This window comes from Pteronotus mesoamericanus, unplaced genomic scaffold (assembly GCF_021234165.1).
Source record: "Pteronotus mesoamericanus isolate MK-2021 breed Mesoamerican mustached bat unplaced genomic scaffold, CSHL_Meso_final scaffold_137, whole genome shotgun sequence".
NCBI classification, from domain to species: domain Eukaryota; kingdom Metazoa; phylum Chordata; class Mammalia; order Chiroptera; family Mormoopidae; genus Pteronotus; species Pteronotus mesoamericanus.
The window spans coordinates 3077811-3095447 of NW_026555306.1; the positions used below are offsets into that span (position 1 = coordinate 3077811).

At 60.4% G+C, this 17637-nt stretch overlaps 1 protein-coding gene across 1 annotated transcript in view; it reads right to left on the bottom strand.

Moving 5' to 3' along the window:
* Nucleotides 1-354: 354 nt before the first annotated feature.
* Nucleotides 355-17637, bottom strand: part of SYMPK (symplekin scaffold protein) — a 33797-nt gene continuing 16514 nt past the window's right edge. Inside the window, exons 11-27 of the mRNA XM_054588629.1 lie at nucleotides 16924-17074; nucleotides 15591-15795; nucleotides 14706-14856; nucleotides 13666-13901; nucleotides 12582-12663; nucleotides 12238-12351; nucleotides 11097-11244; nucleotides 9948-10108; nucleotides 8427-8535; nucleotides 8025-8125; nucleotides 7398-7488; nucleotides 6308-6409; nucleotides 2576-2763; nucleotides 1464-1640; nucleotides 1172-1267; nucleotides 652-975; nucleotides 355-498 (exon numbers count right to left, since the gene is read on the bottom strand). Coding sequence (XP_054444604.1) covers nucleotides 355-498; nucleotides 652-975; nucleotides 1172-1267; nucleotides 1464-1640; nucleotides 2576-2763; nucleotides 6308-6409; nucleotides 7398-7488; nucleotides 8025-8125; nucleotides 8427-8535; nucleotides 9948-10108; nucleotides 11097-11244; nucleotides 12238-12351; nucleotides 12582-12663; nucleotides 13666-13901; nucleotides 14706-14856; nucleotides 15591-15795; nucleotides 16924-17074 — 2580 coding nt within the window. The remainder of the gene's footprint in view (nucleotides 499-651; nucleotides 976-1171; nucleotides 1268-1463; nucleotides 1641-2575; nucleotides 2764-6307; nucleotides 6410-7397; nucleotides 7489-8024; nucleotides 8126-8426; nucleotides 8536-9947; nucleotides 10109-11096; nucleotides 11245-12237; nucleotides 12352-12581; nucleotides 12664-13665; nucleotides 13902-14705; nucleotides 14857-15590; nucleotides 15796-16923; nucleotides 17075-17637) is intronic.

Sequence of the window (17637 nt, forward strand, 5' to 3'; positions counted from 1 at the left end):
AGGCTTGCAGCCCCGCCGACTGGTCGCCTGCCCACACACGCCCAGTAGCCGCTTGGCCAACCCGCCCGTTTCTAAGGAGGGGTGGGCCGTTACCAGGGAAGGGCACGCGCCAGGGCCGGGCACGCGCCAGGGCCAAAGAGCTGGTTTCTGCGCAAGCGCAGTCCGAGGCCCCCGGGGCTTCCAGGGGTCGGCTGGCTCCTCTAGACACAGTCCCAAGGCTGACTCGCCGCAGAGATGAGACTACACTTACGCCCAACAGCCGCGATGTTTTCTTTTTCTTTTTAATTTTTTTAAAGGCAAAGCAGCGCCCCGCCCCCCACCCCCAGCCCCACTCCCCTTCCCCACCAAGCCCCGTCAGCTGTTCCCCTTGGTCTCGGGCTCCCCGGCTTCCTCTGCGACGGCGGCCGGGCTGGGAGTCTTCACGGCGTCTTCTCCAGCAGGGGTGAGGGTCTGGGGGCTCCGCTCCTCCTTCGCCGTCAACCCGCCCGCTGCTGCCTCCTGGTGACAGGAGACGGAGCCGGTCAAAGAGAGCTGGTCTCACCTCCAAGATTTTTGGGGGCTGTACCCCCGTCACCGCCCCGTGGGCATCCGACCCACGCTTCACCCCGGGGCCTGGCGCTTTCCTCTGCGCCCTGAGGCTGTCATCCCTACCTTCGGCAGGGGCCCCTCAAGACTCGAGTCCAGCAGAGCGGCCTCGGTCAGCCCCGAGTCGTCATCCATGCTGATGAAGATGGCAGGAGTCTCACACTCAGGCCCCTCCTCCCGGAAATCCATGGCTTCCTCTGGCTGTGGGGGGCCCGGCCTGGCAGAGGCCGAGGCCGAAGGCGGGGGGGCTCCCACTCCCCCAGGTTTCAGCTTCTGTTCCTCCTCCAGCTGCCGCTTTAAGGCCTTCTCTTGGGCCAGCCGTAGGCCGATGAGGTCCTGAGGGGGCCGGGGGGCGGGGGCCGGAGCCAGCGCCAGGGGCTCCAGGTCATCCTGGGGTGGGGAGGGGCACACAGCAGCTCAGGGACGGGTGGGGGTGCGGACCCAGGCTGCTCTCGGAGGGCGGTGGGAAGGGGCAGGAGCCGCGGAGGCAGACAGCAGGAGGGGCACTGGGAGTAAGGCGCAACTGTCCTCCCCCTCCCCGCCCCCCTTTCAGCAGGAGCCTCCCGAAGACACACAGTAGCCTCACCTCTTCTGGGGGCCCTGCGGGGGTCTCCTTGGCCTCCGGCTCCTGCTTGCCACTGGCCTCCAGGATGGTCATGATGGAGTTGGGGATGTGTGCTTGCTGGGGGGAGAGGGGGGTGGGGTGCTGCTGGGCGCTCTGACCCAGGGGCCCCTCCTGGACACCCCATGTCCCTGGTTGGTCCCTGACCCTCCAGAACCCTTTACATTCTCTGATACTGCAGGGCTCCCCTCTGCCCACCCCCCCCAGCACCCCCAGGGCTGGATGCATGGGGCCACCCCCCCACCCCCTGGGGTACCTGATGGGGGGTGAAGGAGCGGACATGGGCCAGCAGGGGCTCCCGGAGCTCTGGGCACTTGTCAAAGACAGCGCCCAGCTGCTGGGGCGGCAGCTGCAGGATGACCTGGAAGCTCTGGGGCTTGGTGCGCTGGCAGCACTTGATGAAGCCCTCCCACACCTTGGGGTACTTCCACACCTGGATGGGGCGGGGGGGGGTGGGCGTAAGGGCCCGCAAGCGGCCGCCCCAGAAACTGGGAGGGGGACCCTGCACAGATGGGGCTTTGCTGGGGCTCAGGTCCCTACCACCCAACAGAGTCCTCTGGGCTACACAGCCCTGACCTCCCTCCACAGGATCTTCTGACTTTCGCTTCCAGGGCCCGAGCAGGGGCGCCGTGAGCCCACGTTGGGGAGGAGAAAACTGACTGGCCCTTTCACGTTCCTCTCCTTGGGCCAGCGCCAGGCCCAGGCTAAGTGTTGAGCCCCGTCTCATTTCATTCTCACAGAAGCCTCTAGAGGGAGCCATTTGCCCTGCTAAACCGACAAGTCCCAGGGCGATACACAGACTTGTCTAAGGTCACACTGGTAACTACAGGCAGAACCAAGATTTGACCACCGGCAGGTGTGAATCTGCATTTAACCTTTAAGTCAGGTGCTGCAAAGTGGCAATCGGTGGGCTGAATCCAGTCTGAGTGCTCGTGGATGAGGTTTGATTTTTGTTTCATCACAGTATTCCTAAAAACGGAGTTCTCACTTCTCTTGAAAACCAACCACCTTTCAGCTCTAGGGTGCCTCCCGCCTGTGAGCACAATAGTGGGGGACAAGGGGCAGCCATGCCTCTCCTGGGATGTGCGCCCCGGAAGTCTGCCGCCTGCTCCTGCCTCCTAGCCACCCTGGCTCCTCTTGCCTCCACCTCGTGGCCGAGACACAGCCCCTGGAGCGCTGCTGTCCCTGCCAAGGGCAGGGCGCGGGGCCGGCCAGGCCGGGTGCCGCTTGCCCTCCTCGTCCCGGCTCCCTCTAGGGGGTGGGGGGCAGCTAGGCCGGAGAGGCCCGGGGCTCCGCCTCGAAGCGCTCTTCAGTGTCCTGCCGCTGTCAGCCCACTGCCTGGGGACTGGGCGGCCAGGGACAGGTTACCTGCTTCATGATGAGGCGGGACAGGATGTTCATGACGAAGCCCCCCAGGCGGGGGTACATGGTCAGGGACTGGATGACGGTCCTCATGAGCAGCATGGGCAGGGGACTCTGCTCCATCAGCTGCTGCATCACCACGGCCAGCACCTCCGATGTGTACACGTTCCGCTCCGCAAAGCACAGGTTGGTGGCTGCGAGGAGGCGGAGAGTGGGCCTGTCCTCTCTGCCCAGCTGCCCCCGGGAGGCAGGGGCTCCGCCACCCTGAGCGCCTCAGCCCCGCTCCCTGCCCGTGTGCATGAGGCCGAGCCCAGCCCGGACTTGCTGAAGCTCCAGGCAAAACAGGTGACTTCCCCAACCCAGCAGAGGGTCTCTTTCTGAGGGAGACTGGCCTGCTCCTTGGAAGCCTGATGGCTTGGTCCAAGGGAACAGACACAGCCAGCTCCTGGGAGCCCTGCACTGGACACAGCGGGCAGCCCATGGCCCTTTCTCTTTGGGGACAACCTTGGGAAAGGCTGAGGCAGAAAAGACACGTTACCAATCACTGGGGACCCACTCTGGTTTGCCCTGTGCAGCGTGGCACCTCCACCCCTACCAGGCAGAGAAGGCGCCTCTCCACAAGCTCCCCCGGCCGCAGTGGACAAGAGCACCCGCAGTCTGGCCCAGGGTACATGGGGACACAACCCGCGGTCACCAGGGAGGGAGGAGTGGGAGGAGGAAGCCTGGGCATTCGACGAGCGCCCAGCTGGGCAGCCGGGGCCCACGGAGGAGTGGCAGAACACGGACGCTGGCAGAGGCCTTGGGGCCTGTCCCCTCGGGAGCGGGTCACGGTGTCCTGACCCAGTGGGACAGGTGGTGCTCCCCGCCAATGTGCTAATGGGGAGGTCCTCGGGCTGCCTCTGACCGCCCTCTTCCCCAAACACCACTGGTCATGTGAGTCTGTCAGCCAGGAAGTCTTTATTGAGCCAGAAGAAGGGCTCCCAATCCTTGAGAGGCTAATAGAGAACAGGGGTGGGCACCTATAAGGAATGGGGGGGGGGGCTCCCATAAGAAAAAGGGGAGGATGAAGGCACTGCAGGTAGACAGGCAGGGAGGAGGCTGGGTGAGGGGTAGGGTGGGGCTCTAGGCCAAAGGGGCAGTAGAGTGCAGGCAAGGAAAGTGCCAGAGAGGACCTGCCGGCCACTGAGGAAGCTCCTCCTCCCCTCCCAGTAGTGCCTGTTCTGCCCAACGGCCTCCAGCACCAACCCCCTTCCTCCCTCTCCCTCGGCCCTCTGATCCACCCTCCATACGGCAGACTAGTCTTTGGAAAGCTCAAGCTGACCCTGCGCCTCCCAGAGGCCAAGAAATAAAGTCCAAACTACCGCAGCCGGGCCGCCGGCTACACTACGGAGCCCGTGGGTGGGCGGGGCCCAGGCCCGGTTTTCCCAAGGATTACCCGCCCTGCCAGTGTATCTCCTCGTCTCTGCAAATGTTCTTCCTTTCTCTGGGATTGTCTTCTTTTCTTCTGCCTTACCCCTACTTGTCCCTGTGGCCTCAGCTCAGGTGTCCTCTCCTCCAGGAAGCCCTCCCTGATTCCCCTTACCAGGGTTGAAGCCCCCCCCAGGTTCCGCTTCCCAACCTGGCTTACTTTCCCAACCTGGCTTACTCTGAGTTGCTACTGTCTGAGGATGAGGAAGAGCAGGGACATAGTTGTCTCCATGCCTGCTCTGTCCCTAGTGCCACCAAGCACAGGACTGAACTGCTGGACAAGGGCAAGTTTTTATTAAAAAAACTCACCAGAGAAAGGGTGGTTTACGGGGGAAGTGCATGCCAGGAATGACTGCTGATACTATCAGCCACTGGCGATTCCAACGGTGCACGACACGGGACTGGACTTTGGGTCTGGAGCTTATAGTCAAGTGGAGTCACAAGTGCCTGGGCAGAGAAGCGTGCTCTTGGAGCTGACTGGACTGGGTGCAAGGGACCAACAGCTGCTCGGTGGAGCAGCTGGAGGCTGCATGGGGGCCTGGGGCTGTGGGGGAGGAACAGGCGGGGTTCTCAAGGCCAGGCCTGGCCTGGCTGACATTTCCAGGGCCTGGCTCCTGGCTGCCTGTGCCACCTGCAGCGAGGCCCTTTTCCTCCCCGGGCCTTGCTTCCGCCGTGTAAGATCAGGCACTAAATCTGGGTGCACAAATAGGCTCAGGAGGGCAGCAGGGTCTGTGAATCCTCTCAGATTTTACACATAACCATGTGAGCATATTGTCGTTGGGAATGAGCCTACAACTTCCCTGAGATCATCAAAGGAGCCAGCGAGTGTAAAAAGGCTGCTCCTGAGCCCTGGCTGGTGTGGCTCAGAAGACTGAGCACCGGCCTGTGAACCAAAGCGTTGCTGGTTCAATTCCCAGTCAGGGCACATGCCTGGGTTGCAGGCCAGTTCCCCGGTTGGGGGAACATGAGAGGCAACCACACACTGATGTTTCTCTCCCTCTCTTTGTCCCCCCTCTGTTCCCCTTTCTCTAAAAATAAATAAAATCTGAAAGAAAAAAAAAAAAGACTGACCCTGGACTCCAAGCTTCCAGACTCTTTTGTGGGGGGCTGAATCCAGTCTGAGGGCTTGTGGGTAAGGTTTGTTGTTTCATCACAGTATTCCTAAAAACCCAGCTTTCTAGCTTCTCTTGAAAACTGGACCACCTTCAGCTCTAGGGGGCTTCCTGCCGGGGGCAGGGCGGCGGTGGGGGGTGCCACCAGAGGCCTTAGTGCCTCCTCACTTCCAGCGTGTACTTTAAATGTTCGTAAGCTCCTCTCTCGACCTCCCCAAAGTTGCAGAGAGAACTTACTGGGCAAGCAGGTAGTAAGTCACTGAAGAAGCTCTTTCAGGTAGACATGAAGCTAAAGTGCCAAGGCGGGGAGCCCCCAACCCTCTCTTAAAGGAGACAGGAGGGATCAAAGGACAGTTGTCTTCTGAGTAGAGCAAGTGACAGACAGTAAGGGCGTCTACCTCCACCTCCGTGGGAAAGCATGGGTGGGAAGTGTGGCTTTGGACCAGAGCTGACCAGAAACCTCCTTGGTGGGGGCGGCGCGTGGGGGGAGTGGAGAGAGAAGGGAGTGAGCGGAACCGGCAGAACCGGCAGGACCAGGATTCCATCTCAGGCTACTGACTCCGGATTCTGTGTCTTCCACTACAACGCTTAGGTTCTGTGTGGCCCCGGGCAAGTTACTTAACCTTTCTGGAACCTCCATTTCGTCCTCTACAATGTGGAAGTCTGCATACTCACCTAGGAGAGCCTGGCCCAGGGTAGGTGCTCAGTGAATAGTGACAGCCGCTATCATGAAACCACTGATTGTGGAGAGCCTGTCAGTTCGTCACCGGTACCCCCCACCCCGCCACACTCTCCTGCCCCGACTGGAGCCCGAACTGGACTCGGCATCTCCTCCTGGTCCAACCCGGGCCCTGTGCCCTCTGTCCCGCCCACCACACACACACTAGGCGGTGGGCCCTGCTTCCTTTGCTCCTGGGGCTGGGGAGAGAAGGGCTCCCCAGCTCTGCCAGCGCACAGTCTGCGCACCACTTTCTTAGAGGACGGAAGGAGAGGAGGAGGGAGGGAAGGAGAAAAACGAGGGTGGGTGTCAGGGTTCTGGTGGGGGCTGTAGGTGGCAGTCGCCGACTTGGCAGATTCCAGTGCGGCGTGTGGGGGGCTGAGGTTCTTCCTGGGTCTGCGGGAGCCAGGCCACTTATGGGGGGAGGAGGCGGCGCCTCACCTTTGATGATGGACTTCATGTCACACTTCGCTGAGTCGATGTTGTGTAATGCAATCAGAAGCTCTCCAGGGTTCAGGGGGGACAAGGCCGAGTTCCCTTCACCTGTGGCAGGAGACAGGGGCGGGGGGAGGAGACAGCATGGAGCCTAAGAGCCAAAGGGGTCCTCCAGATTGGGGGAGCACCGAATGAAGACAAGGCGCCCTCTGCTTCAGTGGGACTGGGGGGACAAAGGGCTAGAGTACGGGAAGAGAGAGACTGAGAACACAAAAGGAGCGGGCTGAACGAGGCCCTGCCGAGGCCACCTCTCACGATGGCGGCCCTCTCCCCCTCTCCTCCGCCCCCACGCCGGGCAACCTCGGCCTGCGGTCTGGCAGTTTCTCACCCTCCCCACTAGGCTGTGCACCCAGGAAGGCAGGGCTAGGGTGAGCTCACAGGGTCCCCAGCACAGCCACATCTGGGCGTTTGCCGGACAGGCCGGGCGGGGGGCAGGCGGCAGTCCTGCAGTGGGGCCGCAGCGCCGGCAGCTGGGGGAGCCGGCGCGCTGCACGTGCCGTTTCGGGGTCCCAGATATGTGTGCACGAGTGTTTTAAATTACAATGTTGTGTGAACAGCCTCCAACAATCTAGCTTCAGCAGCTGGAGTAGTTTTTCTAAGTTCAAACTTTGGTTTGTTTCTTCTTGACCATTATAAACAAAATGCCCCCCACCCGTAGCTTGAGGGGTTCAGGCAAGGGCGCCCGAGGGGACTGAGAGCGGTTGGGTCCCACACCATCACAGGGGATCAGGCCCCAGCTCCACAACTGTGTGCCCGCGGTGGATGGAACCATCATCCAAACGCCACAGCGGGGTGGCTTGGGAGTTTGGGGGCAAAAGTTTAGTCAGTGCCGAGTCTGGGTCGTAGCCCCAGGAGACGGGCAAGTCCCTTTCTGCCCACGGCGGCACCACAGGCTCCCCCAGCATTCCGCACTCGCTTCCAGGGACCCGCGCCCCCGCCCAGCCTGACCGCTTGCGGGGGCCTCCCACGGGAGCCGAGGTACAGGGCGCGAGTGGGAGGCAGCCCCAGGGCCGGGGCTGAGGGGAGCGCTACCTACCATGCTGGGTGCCCAGCAGGCGGTTGAAAACCTCTTTCACCACAATGGGGTTGAGCTTGATGAGTTTGGGCAAGGCCTGGATCACTTCTTTCTACAGGAGGAGGGCGGGTAAGACAACTTCAGCCTCGTTGAGCCCCTCCGAGCTTTCCTCCTCTCACTCCACCTGGTCCCTCAGGGCAGAGCCTTCTCCCCGTCCCCAGGCCTGACCGCCCCAGCCTCATTGTGCCCTGTCTGAGCCCCCGCCATGTCACACGTCCCCTGGGCCAGCTCACTGACCGCCCCTGCAAAGGGACAGCCTTATCATCACCCCCTCCCTATCAACAAGGAGACGGAGGCTCAAAGTCCCACAGCCCGTCAGGAATAAGACCCAGGGAAACGCGCGCTGGGGCCGGAGGGGCTCCCTGGGGGCCGGGAGCGCCTCTGCCTCCGTGGGTCCACCGAGGCCTCAGGGCAGGAGAAAACCCAGGCTCAGGGTGGGGGCTGGCTTGAGGTCGCAGAGGAGGCTGTGGCCAGGCCGAGACTGACCCCTGGTCTGACAAGCCCAGAATGTGTTCACAGAGCTCGGGACGTGGGTCCCCACCCGCCACGTCCTCGCCAGCGGGGGTCTCTGGGCATCCAGCTCCATACCTTCTCCAGCCCGTTGAGCACGGGGATGAGGAAGCGGACGTCTGGCAGCCGCTTGTGGTAGAGATCGCGGACCCGCTTCACCAGCTCCGGGGAGGGCGGGACTGCGGGCAGAAGGAGGCGGCCCGGGTGTCGGGGGTGGGGCCGGGAGGGATGGTGGTGGGTGTGTGGGAGGGGAGGGGGGGACAACTCCTTTGCAGAGCAGGAATCCCTGGCCCCTGGTTTCTCAAATGCACTTAGCCATACACTGTTCTAGATGGAGAAACTGAGGACCAAGGATGGAGACCCAAAAGAGGCCCAACCCTCTGGGGACCCAAAGGCTGGATACCCAGGTCCTGGGAAGGGGAAGTGCAGAAGGCTTGGGTGCTGGAGGAAGGGGTGATGGGCGGGGTCCCAGGAGGGCACCTTTATCTGTGAGGCTGTGCAGACATCTTGTGACCAGTGTCTCTGCCCCCTTGGGACAGTTTTCCACCAGGAGCAGCAGCTCTGGAGAGTTCATGCCCATTCCTCGGATCTGGAGGTAGAGAGGGGGACACAGGGAAGGCCTGAGGGGGCGCTGGGCCATGCGGGGAGGGCGAAGGGGCCCAGGGTGAAAGCTCAGGGAGGCCCGAGTGTCGAGGACAGGGTGGCTGGGGGAGGGGTGCTGGTGTTGGGACTCTGGGGTAAGAACCGGTGATAACAGATCTTTAAAGTTCTTACCACTAGAAACAGAAGTTAGACAAATGTTAACTACACATATCGCTGTAATCATTTTGCAATATATACACACTAAATCATGTTGTACACCCAAATTAATACAGTGCTGTGTCAACCTCACCTTGGTGACACTGGGGGGCAAGGGCTGGCGGCAGGGTGCAGGGAGCGGGGGGACCCGGGGAGGCTGGCGGAGGGGTAGTGCGGACACGTCTTGGTCCCTCCCACCCAGCCTCACAGGGGTGCACCTCCCGCGACTCCCAAGCCTTCGCCAGCACCAGCCTCGTACACAGCAGGCGGCATCTTTTTTCTGTGTCGCCTCTCCCTGAGCTTTAATGCCCAACCTGGCCTTCAGTTCCTTGGTGAAGACTCTGAAGGCATCAGGACCCCTGCCCACCCCCTTCCACGGCCACCAGGCCCCAGCCTGACCCCTTGTTCAGAGCAGGGCGTGGCCTGCCGCCGCCTCCGGGAGCGCCTAGCACGGAGCGGAGGGCCAGGCTTCGAGGAATGGCACCTTCCTCTGTCCCTCAGACGTTTACAACCGGGTATGGGACTGACAGGTCGCTGTCTTGGAGGAGCGCATAGTCCAGGGGCTCACCTTCCGGGTTGGGGGAAGAATCTGCTTCCTCCTCACAACGAGACTATTATCCCCTCGTTACAGGGAAGGACATGGTAGGTTCTGGGTGGCAGGTACGTGGGAATCTAAGATCCGTACTTTCCTTTGATTATGTTGGCAATTTTCCATAATAAAAAAACATCAGGGACAGAGACATAAAAAAGTGATTCAAATCCAGCTGCAACAGGCAATTCTGGATTTCAGGTTCTACTTTGCAACTGAGCTGCTTCTCCGGTGGGCGACCCTGTGGCTCTCGGGGCGGGGGGAGGCGCCCTGCTCCTAAACGAACCAGTGACACGGCTGCTTACACGGAATCCCTACAACAAGTTTGAGGGACATTTTTACAGAAGGGGTGCAAGTCTGCACAGTGAGAAAGTGAGAGGCAGAACGCGAACCCGGGTCTGTCCAACTCCAGGCTCTTAACTGCAGGGCTACTCTGTTGTCTTCTCACAAGTGAATTGCCGTGTAGGCGACCCACGAACCACAGAGCAGCTTGGCGCGGAGAGCCAAGCCTTAGTGCTTAGCTGAGGCCGGGGTGCAGATAGCAGGGAGGGGCTGGAGCTGGGGACACGGCCCTGCCCACAGCAGGCGGGGCCTGGTGAGCTTGGGGGCCTCACCGGCTGTTCGATGACCCTGAGCACCGTCCGCTTGATGTCAGCGATAGCCTCAGTGTACACAGCTGCCAGTTCGTGGATCAGCTTGTGGTTCTGAGGTAGGAGAGCCAGGTAGAGGTACAGACACTGCTTTACGGTCTCATCGGTCCAGGGCGCTGCCACCTCTGATAGGACAAGGGACAAGGGACGGGATCAGGCTGGCCCCACTCCCCTCCCAACCGCTTCCCACCCCCAGTGTCTGCTCCTTCTTGGGGGACCGGCACAGAAGGGAGCTGGCCCTGGCAGCAAACTGTCCTAGGACAGGAAGCCAAGCATCAGGGAAATGGGGTGGAACCAGGCCTGCTCCCCTTTTAGAAGCCTCTGTACGAATTCCCACCACGTGTCCTCTGCCCTCTGACCACAGGGCAGCCAGAAGGTCTCTCTATAGTGCAGTTCTGACCCTGTCGCCCTCCTGCTCGCAGCCCCCATGACCACCCTGTGCCCGGGATAAACCTGCAGCTCCTCAACTTGCTCTACCCGCCAGGCCCTCTGGCACAGTCCCCGCCCCTGGGGCTCGGGCCATGACCTGCTTCTGACAGTCCCCCCACTTTGGAGCCTTTGCAAGTGCTGCACCTTTGGCCGGATGCCGCTGCCCGGCTCGTCTTCTGGTACCTCCGCGCCCTCCGGGCCTCCCGTGGCCAGCGTCTCCCCTGGGAAGCCTGCCCGCACCCAGGCTGCGCCAAGGCGCCTGTGCTCCCAGGAGGCCCTGTGCTTCCCGCCACAGCCTGAACCGTCCCATTTAACGGTCCGGTTTCTTGGGGCCTGGGCCCCCCCATCTGTAATTCTGGGGGAAGAGGCCTGCAATGATGCTGCCGGGCCCTTCCGGGAGCCCCATCACTCGCTCGCTCTCCTTGTCCTCCGGCTCTCGGTGTTCTGTCCCCTCCGCTGGGACACTCTCCCTGACCCCTCAGGCTGGGTCAGGTGCCCTCTGGGCTCCTGAAGCCCCTTGGTTTCACCGTCTGGGCCTGCTGGTTCTGGTTATTGCCATCTGGCCGTAGGCTTCCCCAGCGGGCTCGGCGGGCTCGGCTTTGATCCAGCTCTGTGCCCAGGGCCCAGCCCAGAGCCTAGGACACGCCATGTGCTCAATACGCATCTGATGAATCTGCACCAAACCTGTGTCCTTGTCGGCTCCAAACAGCACCGATGGCGGGTTGGGGTGGACCAAGAGCTGCAGGTAGTTGAGGGCAAATTTCTCCACGTACTCTCGCAGTTGTTCCTTCTCATACATGCGCTTGATGAAGAGCAGGGCCTGGGAACGCACCTGAGGAGAGCGATGGCAAGATGCTGGAGAGGGGACAGCTGCTCCGAGCTCGGCAGCACCAGTGCAAACAAGCCCAGGCTTGAGAAAGGCCAGGCCCGGCTAGGGCTAGGTACCCGTATCCTAGGCTGGTCAGCCACTTGGGGCCCCGTGTCACCTCGCTGCCTACCTGCTCAGCCCTACCTCATATCATTTCTTGCTTTCCTCGCTACGCTCCAACCAGACTGAGCTTCCCTCAGTTTCCCAAAGCGACGGCATCCTCCCTGGCTTGGAGACCCGGAACAGAGGCTCCCGCGGCTGGGAATGCCTGTTGCTGGCTATACCCTGTCTCACTCAGACATGCCCTGCGGGGAGTTATGAGGACGGATGGGGGCTGGTCATGGATACTGCTCTGTCCCCAACAGCACCACAGGGCAGAGACAGGCGTATACAGCGAGGGTCTGCCAAATGAATGGCCACATGACACCAGGAAAGGGACTGCTGAGAGGCTGCAGCAGTGATGGGTCAAGGGCCCTCTCCATCCCACACACGCGCTGCTCCCCCTGCCCGGAACACATGCATCTGCTCCTGTTCCAGGTCTTGGTTCACCCACCTCCTCCTCCAAAGCCTTCCTCAAACCATCTCCCCGCCCACCCCCATTACGTGGGCCCAGGCGCCCGGCCTAGGCGCTGCTCCGCTCCTCGCTGCCTGCCGACAGCTCGTGCTGCTCCTCTGGGGCCAGCACCCTCCACCCCTGCGCAGCGCCAGGCTGCAGGAGGGGCTCACCGGCACGGGTGGAACAAGAGTGAGAAAAGGACCGTCTTCCCTGGGAGGGTGAGTGTACACGCGTGTGTATTTTCTAAGCAGCTTTGTGACATCATACATGGGAAAGCAAACGGCCCCCCAAAACTGCTGCAGCAAGAAGGGCAACTTCCAGGGCACGTGGCAGAGGCTAGGCCGGTCCCTCAGGACGGCAGAAGGGCTGTGGGCAGCCCGGCACAAAGGGTGGGGAGTCACCTTGTCCTTCTCGTGGGAGCTGAGGTCTAGTAGGACGTGCAGGTACTGGAACTGGCGGGACGGGCGCTTGAAGATCAGGTCTCGAAGGGTGGACATGCCCAGGTAGGTGCGACTCTGCGGCAGGAGAGAGGGGCCGGAGCTGGAGCCCGCAGGCGAGCCTCTGCGATGGCTCCTTCGCCCTGCTCAGGCCTGGTGCCCTCCCTCCCAGAGCCCCTCCCACAAGGTCTAGCCTGTGTGCCCCTCAGACCCCATGCAGGCCCGGTCCCCCTCCACAGGCTGCCGTGGGCAGGCCTCCCGCCGGCTCCACGCTGCTGGGTGCAGAGGGAGCCGCCGCCCGGCCTCACCTCGTCCTCGCAGTACTTGCGAATCACCTCCAGGGCACTCTCCGTGATCAGCGGTGCCTCCAGCACCACCTTGGTGAAGATCCTGCCACAGGGAGGGACAGGGAACGGCTGCAGAGAGGCCCCCCGGACCCCCCGTTCTGCTGGGTGGCTGCACTCAGAGGTGGCAGGACCTCTGGTAGCCAGCTCGCTCCAGCCCGGTTACTGGGGAGCAGAGCAGCATTCGAACGGGGCCAGCTGGGTGACGCGGCAGCCTTTACCTCCCTGAAGTGCAGTTCCTCCCCTTTGCCAACTGGGGAGCCCCGCCTCTACTCATTTCATACAGCAACAGGAGGTGTGGATGGGGAGGTATTGCTATTTTAGATGTGGCAGAGATCTGAGTCAATGCTGGTAGGTAAGGAGCCAGCCATGCGGGCGGGTGGGCAAGAATTCCAGGTAGAGAGAGAACAGTAAGTGCCAGGCCCTGAACTTGACATGTTCAAGGAACAGAACGCAGAAGGCCAGTGTGGTTATTTAAAGTTTCAGAGCAGCAAGGAACAAAGGAGCAAAAAAAGAGGCTAAAGGTAGTGACTAGATTCCACAAGGTCTGAGGCCATGGTAAGCGGCCTGCAACTGATCCCAAGAGCAAAGGAAAGCCAAGGAAGATTTTTAGCGGGGAAGTAACAAGACGGCATTTACATTAAAATGTGTCACCGGGCTGCTGTGTGGAGCATGCATAGGTGAGCTGGAGGCTGAGAACAAAGAGGAAGGTACAGAACCATTTCAGGCAAGAGACGGGGATGGAGAGACGGCAACATCCAAAACACACCTAGGAGGCAGGCACTGCCGTTTACAGGTGAGAAAACGGAGGCCCAGAGGGAGAGGGACCCAGGTCGGTCAGGGAGCTGACAGCAGAGCAGGGCAGAGCACGCTGGGCTGCTCTGTCCGGGGCCCCCCCCCAGAGGGGAGAGGAGGAGACAGAGAAAGGGCACATGAAGGGCTGACCTGGGTGGTGGTAAAGAGGGAGGTGGTCAGGGACCAGGAAGGAAAGGCAGGACATAGGAAGGTGACTCTTGGGGACAGGAGGGTGCAGGGCCGCCCCCCTCACCCATCTTTCTGGTCTGGCTTCTCCTGCAGGCCGGAGAGCAGGCGGATGAGGCAGTCTTCATACTTGTCCAGGGTGCCCGAGGCGCCGGCTGCGAGGTAGGCGTTGTACTCCTGGTAGAGCCAGGCGAAGGCCAGGTCCAGGCGGGCCCGCACGTCCTCCAGGATGAAGGACAGGACCTCAGCCTTCAGGCCTGAATCGAACTGCGTCACCAGGCTGGCCAGGATCTTTATGCGCGCCTGCCGGGAGAGCGAGCACGTCGGCGCGGGGGCGGGCAGTCCCGGGCACCCGAGCGTGCCTGGAAACTCCTCCAGCCCAGGCTCAGAGGACCCCCACGCAGACCCAGCGTTAAGCGAGGAAGGCAAGCTGAAGAACCTTATGCCGGGGACGTCCGCTTGTGGGGGAGAGAAATGGAGAAGAAAAAAAATAATCAATCATCACAATAAAGCGATGAGTTTCCAGGAGCAGTGCTCACATGCTTACACGCATGGAAAAAGACCCTGAAGGACTCCCCTACTTTGTACATTGGTCATCTCTAAGGAGGGGGATGGGATACGGACACCTCTATAGCCTGGAAATGTTTTTTAACAGAGAGTATCTTCATATACTAGGTGGATTATTAAAAACAAACTTCAAAAAATGGGGGAAAAAATCATTTGACTGAGGTTACAATGCCAGCAAGCAACAGAATCAGGACTTAAACCAGATGTGTCTGAACTGACAATAAGAATAAAAATGTTAACCCACGAGGAAGCGACGGCTGCCCTCCCTCCTGGGGCCCCTGCCTTGCAGCCAGCCCTGTGCTCAGTGGGCGCCCGTGCGGTCCACGCATCTCCTCCTCCCACCGCCTGCGCGGCGCTGCTCCCTTCGCCTCTGCCTTCCGGGGGGACACAAGCGAGGCCGGGAGAAGCGGCTGGCCCGAGGGCCTGCGGCCGGAGAGTGGCCAAGCCGGGAATGAGAGGCAGGGAGGGGCCCGTCTCTTTGCTGTGAGGTCGGCTCTGGGGAGAGGGCCTGGAAAGGTGGACCTGTGGGGACGGGCGCACCTGAGCCGCCCCGCTGCAGGCCACCGCCTTCTCAGCCCGCAGGATCCGCTTCACAGCGCCCAGTTTCATGGCCTCCACCTGGGCGTCCGTCAGGGGCTTCAGGACATCGCTCAGGCGGAAGATTTTCTTGCGTCCTCCGGCACCCGCCAGCCTATGTGGGAGAGAGAGGGACACAGAGACTCGGAATATTCTTTCTGGAGCTCAGGCCCAGCCGGTGACCCCGCAGGCCATACAGAGACACCTCCCCACTGCCTCTAGAACTCCCTGTGAGTCGGGGCACGACAGAGCACAGGCGACGAGAAGGAAGAGGACGCCATCTGGTTCTCGTAAAGGGTGTCTCAGGGAGCGCAGCTGTGAGGAGGCAAGGAGAGAGCGGGGACCTGAATGGAGGGAGGGGACGAGACGCCGATTCTAGGCAAAGAGAACAGGAGTGTGAAAGTCTTCACGTGGGGACCTGGTCGGCTGTTCGAGGAGTAGCAAGAAGCGAACAGAGAGCTGGGAGGGGCAGGAGGTCAGGCACGGCCCCGTTAGCAAGCCTTAACTGGACACTGGGCAAGGACTGGCTGGATCCTGGGTCTGTGAGGGAGGGAATAATGGGGACAGGGACAGTCACAACCAGCAGCACTTACAACACGTTAGGAACCACGATCACTCTCAACCCCAAGAGTTATCTAACCAAGACAGAACTCAATTTAAGTCTCTTGATCCTTAGATCTACTGTCTCAATTTTATACGTAAGGGATGTTTTTATGTAAAAGAAAGCAAGTAAGGCTTAGTGGTTAGCGCTGACCCTGCAGTCAGGAAGGCCCTTGTCCAGACCTGCCTGCCTTTGTCACACGCACACGCAGGCCCCCAGCTGTACACCAGCACCCGCGGGGGACTCACCGGGGCTGCGTGACAGGGATGATGGGCTCTGGCCTTCTCTTGGCCTGGGGGGCCTCCTCCTCCAGCGTGGACATGGAGCTCAGGGAGCCCACCACCGAGATGGCCTGGCCCTGGGCCGACAGGCGTCGCTTGATCAGGACGCTCTCAGGCTTCGCCACCTTCTCCTCCTTGGGCTCCTCCTTGGACTGTTTGGTCTGCTCCACACCTGAGAGGGGCAGCAAACGGGCTCCCGCACGTCAGACCCACCTGCTCCCATTCAAGACCCTCCTGCGTGCCAGCTTCTCATCTAAGCCTTGTACACAGGAGACTCATTTAGATCTGCAAACGCAGTCCTCGGACAGGTAGGCTTTTTAGCGCTTTGCAATACAACAACTGAGGCTCCAGCTGGAAATGCCACTCGCTGCCGGAGGAGGATCTAATGGAACAGCCACTCTGGAAAGCTGATGAGCTGTATCTAACAGCAACGAACATACCCTAATACAACCCAGCAATTCCACTATTGGCATGTACTCAAGATAAATGAGGGCACGTGTGCATCAACACACACACACACACACACACACACAAATATTCACAGCAGCTTCATGTACGATGGCCCAAAACTGGAAACCCACAGGTCTGACAACACAAGGGCAGATAAACAAACAGTGGCATATTCACCTAAAGGAATCATACTGAGCAAGAAGAAAAAAACTATTGGTTCGCATGACAACACGGATGAATCTCAAAAACTTCTGCTGCGCAGATGAAGCCAGACCTTCCATGATCTCATTTATGTGAGGTTCAAGACCAAAAAAAAAAAAAAAAAAAAAACACCTAATCTATGGAGACAGAAATCAGAATAGTGACTATGTCTGGAGGTAGGATGTGTGAGCGCTGGCCGGGAGGGAGCGAGAAGGAACTCTTTAGAAATGTCCATTTCTTCACACTTCACCTTCATCTGGGCGGAAGTTACCCTGGTGTGCTCACTTTGTGAAAATTCACCAAGGTGTACACTGAAGTGTTTTTCCCTGTACAAAATTTGCACCTCAGCAGTGCTGAAATGGGGAAACCCCTTAGGCCCAGAGGGGAAGAACCTTGGCCAAAGTCACACAGCTACTGATTGGCTGGGACAGTCTAGTTCAACTCAAGACCTCAAACCTAGGTCCGCTGGATTCAAAGTACAGAGCCAAAAATTCTGAGCACACGAACGATCTGCGGGGTCTGCAATCCCTGACACAAGTCTCGGAGGGGTTTTCATCTGTGCCACCACGCGGAGGGGCTCGTCCATGAAGGAGAACCCAGGAGGCACCATGCCAAGCCCTGGCCTGTGTTTGCTCCTTGGGACACTCACCTGGCCCCAGCCCCGCGGCCGTCATCTGCGTGGCCATGAGCCGAGCCAGGTGCTTGATCTGGGCCTCGGTGCCCGCGGACTCCACTGGGGTGTAGATGGCTTGGAAGGAGGCAGGCATGGTCTCGGGCAGGTACACCATGCTGATGAGGACCTGTGGGACGCCCAGGAAGAGGAGCCTTTCCTTACTTATTGATTCCACGAGCCCTGGCCCCATGCCCAGGCCCCTGGGGATGTGGCCGTGACTCAGACAGACCTGGGCCTACTCTCGTGGGGCTCAGACTCCTGGGGAAAGCAGAGGGAAAATGAGTCACGAAGCCGTGTGGTGCATGACAGGGAGAAGGAAACGCGGGGGAAGGACTGGCGAGGAGGGCAAAGAGCTTAACGCCCAGGCCTCTGGCTTGGAAACTAGGAGGCTGCTGTGTCAAGGACCCAGGAGGGGCCACAGGCCTGCAGCAGAACGTAGAGAGGAATTTCCCAAGTTTGGTTTTGATGTGTGAGTGTGAGGTGCCTGCGGAACGTCCAAGGAGAGAGAGATGCAGGAGATGGCTGCGCACCAGGACTGGGTCTCGGCAACGAGGTCTGAGCTGGAGAGGGAACTCCTGCTCACCACCCCCACGACGGAAGTTCGGCTACATTCACCCAACAACTAAACCCCTGGGCTTCTCCAGGCCGAGGGAAGGGAGGGGTGAGGGCGACTGCCGTCCAGCGTGGGAA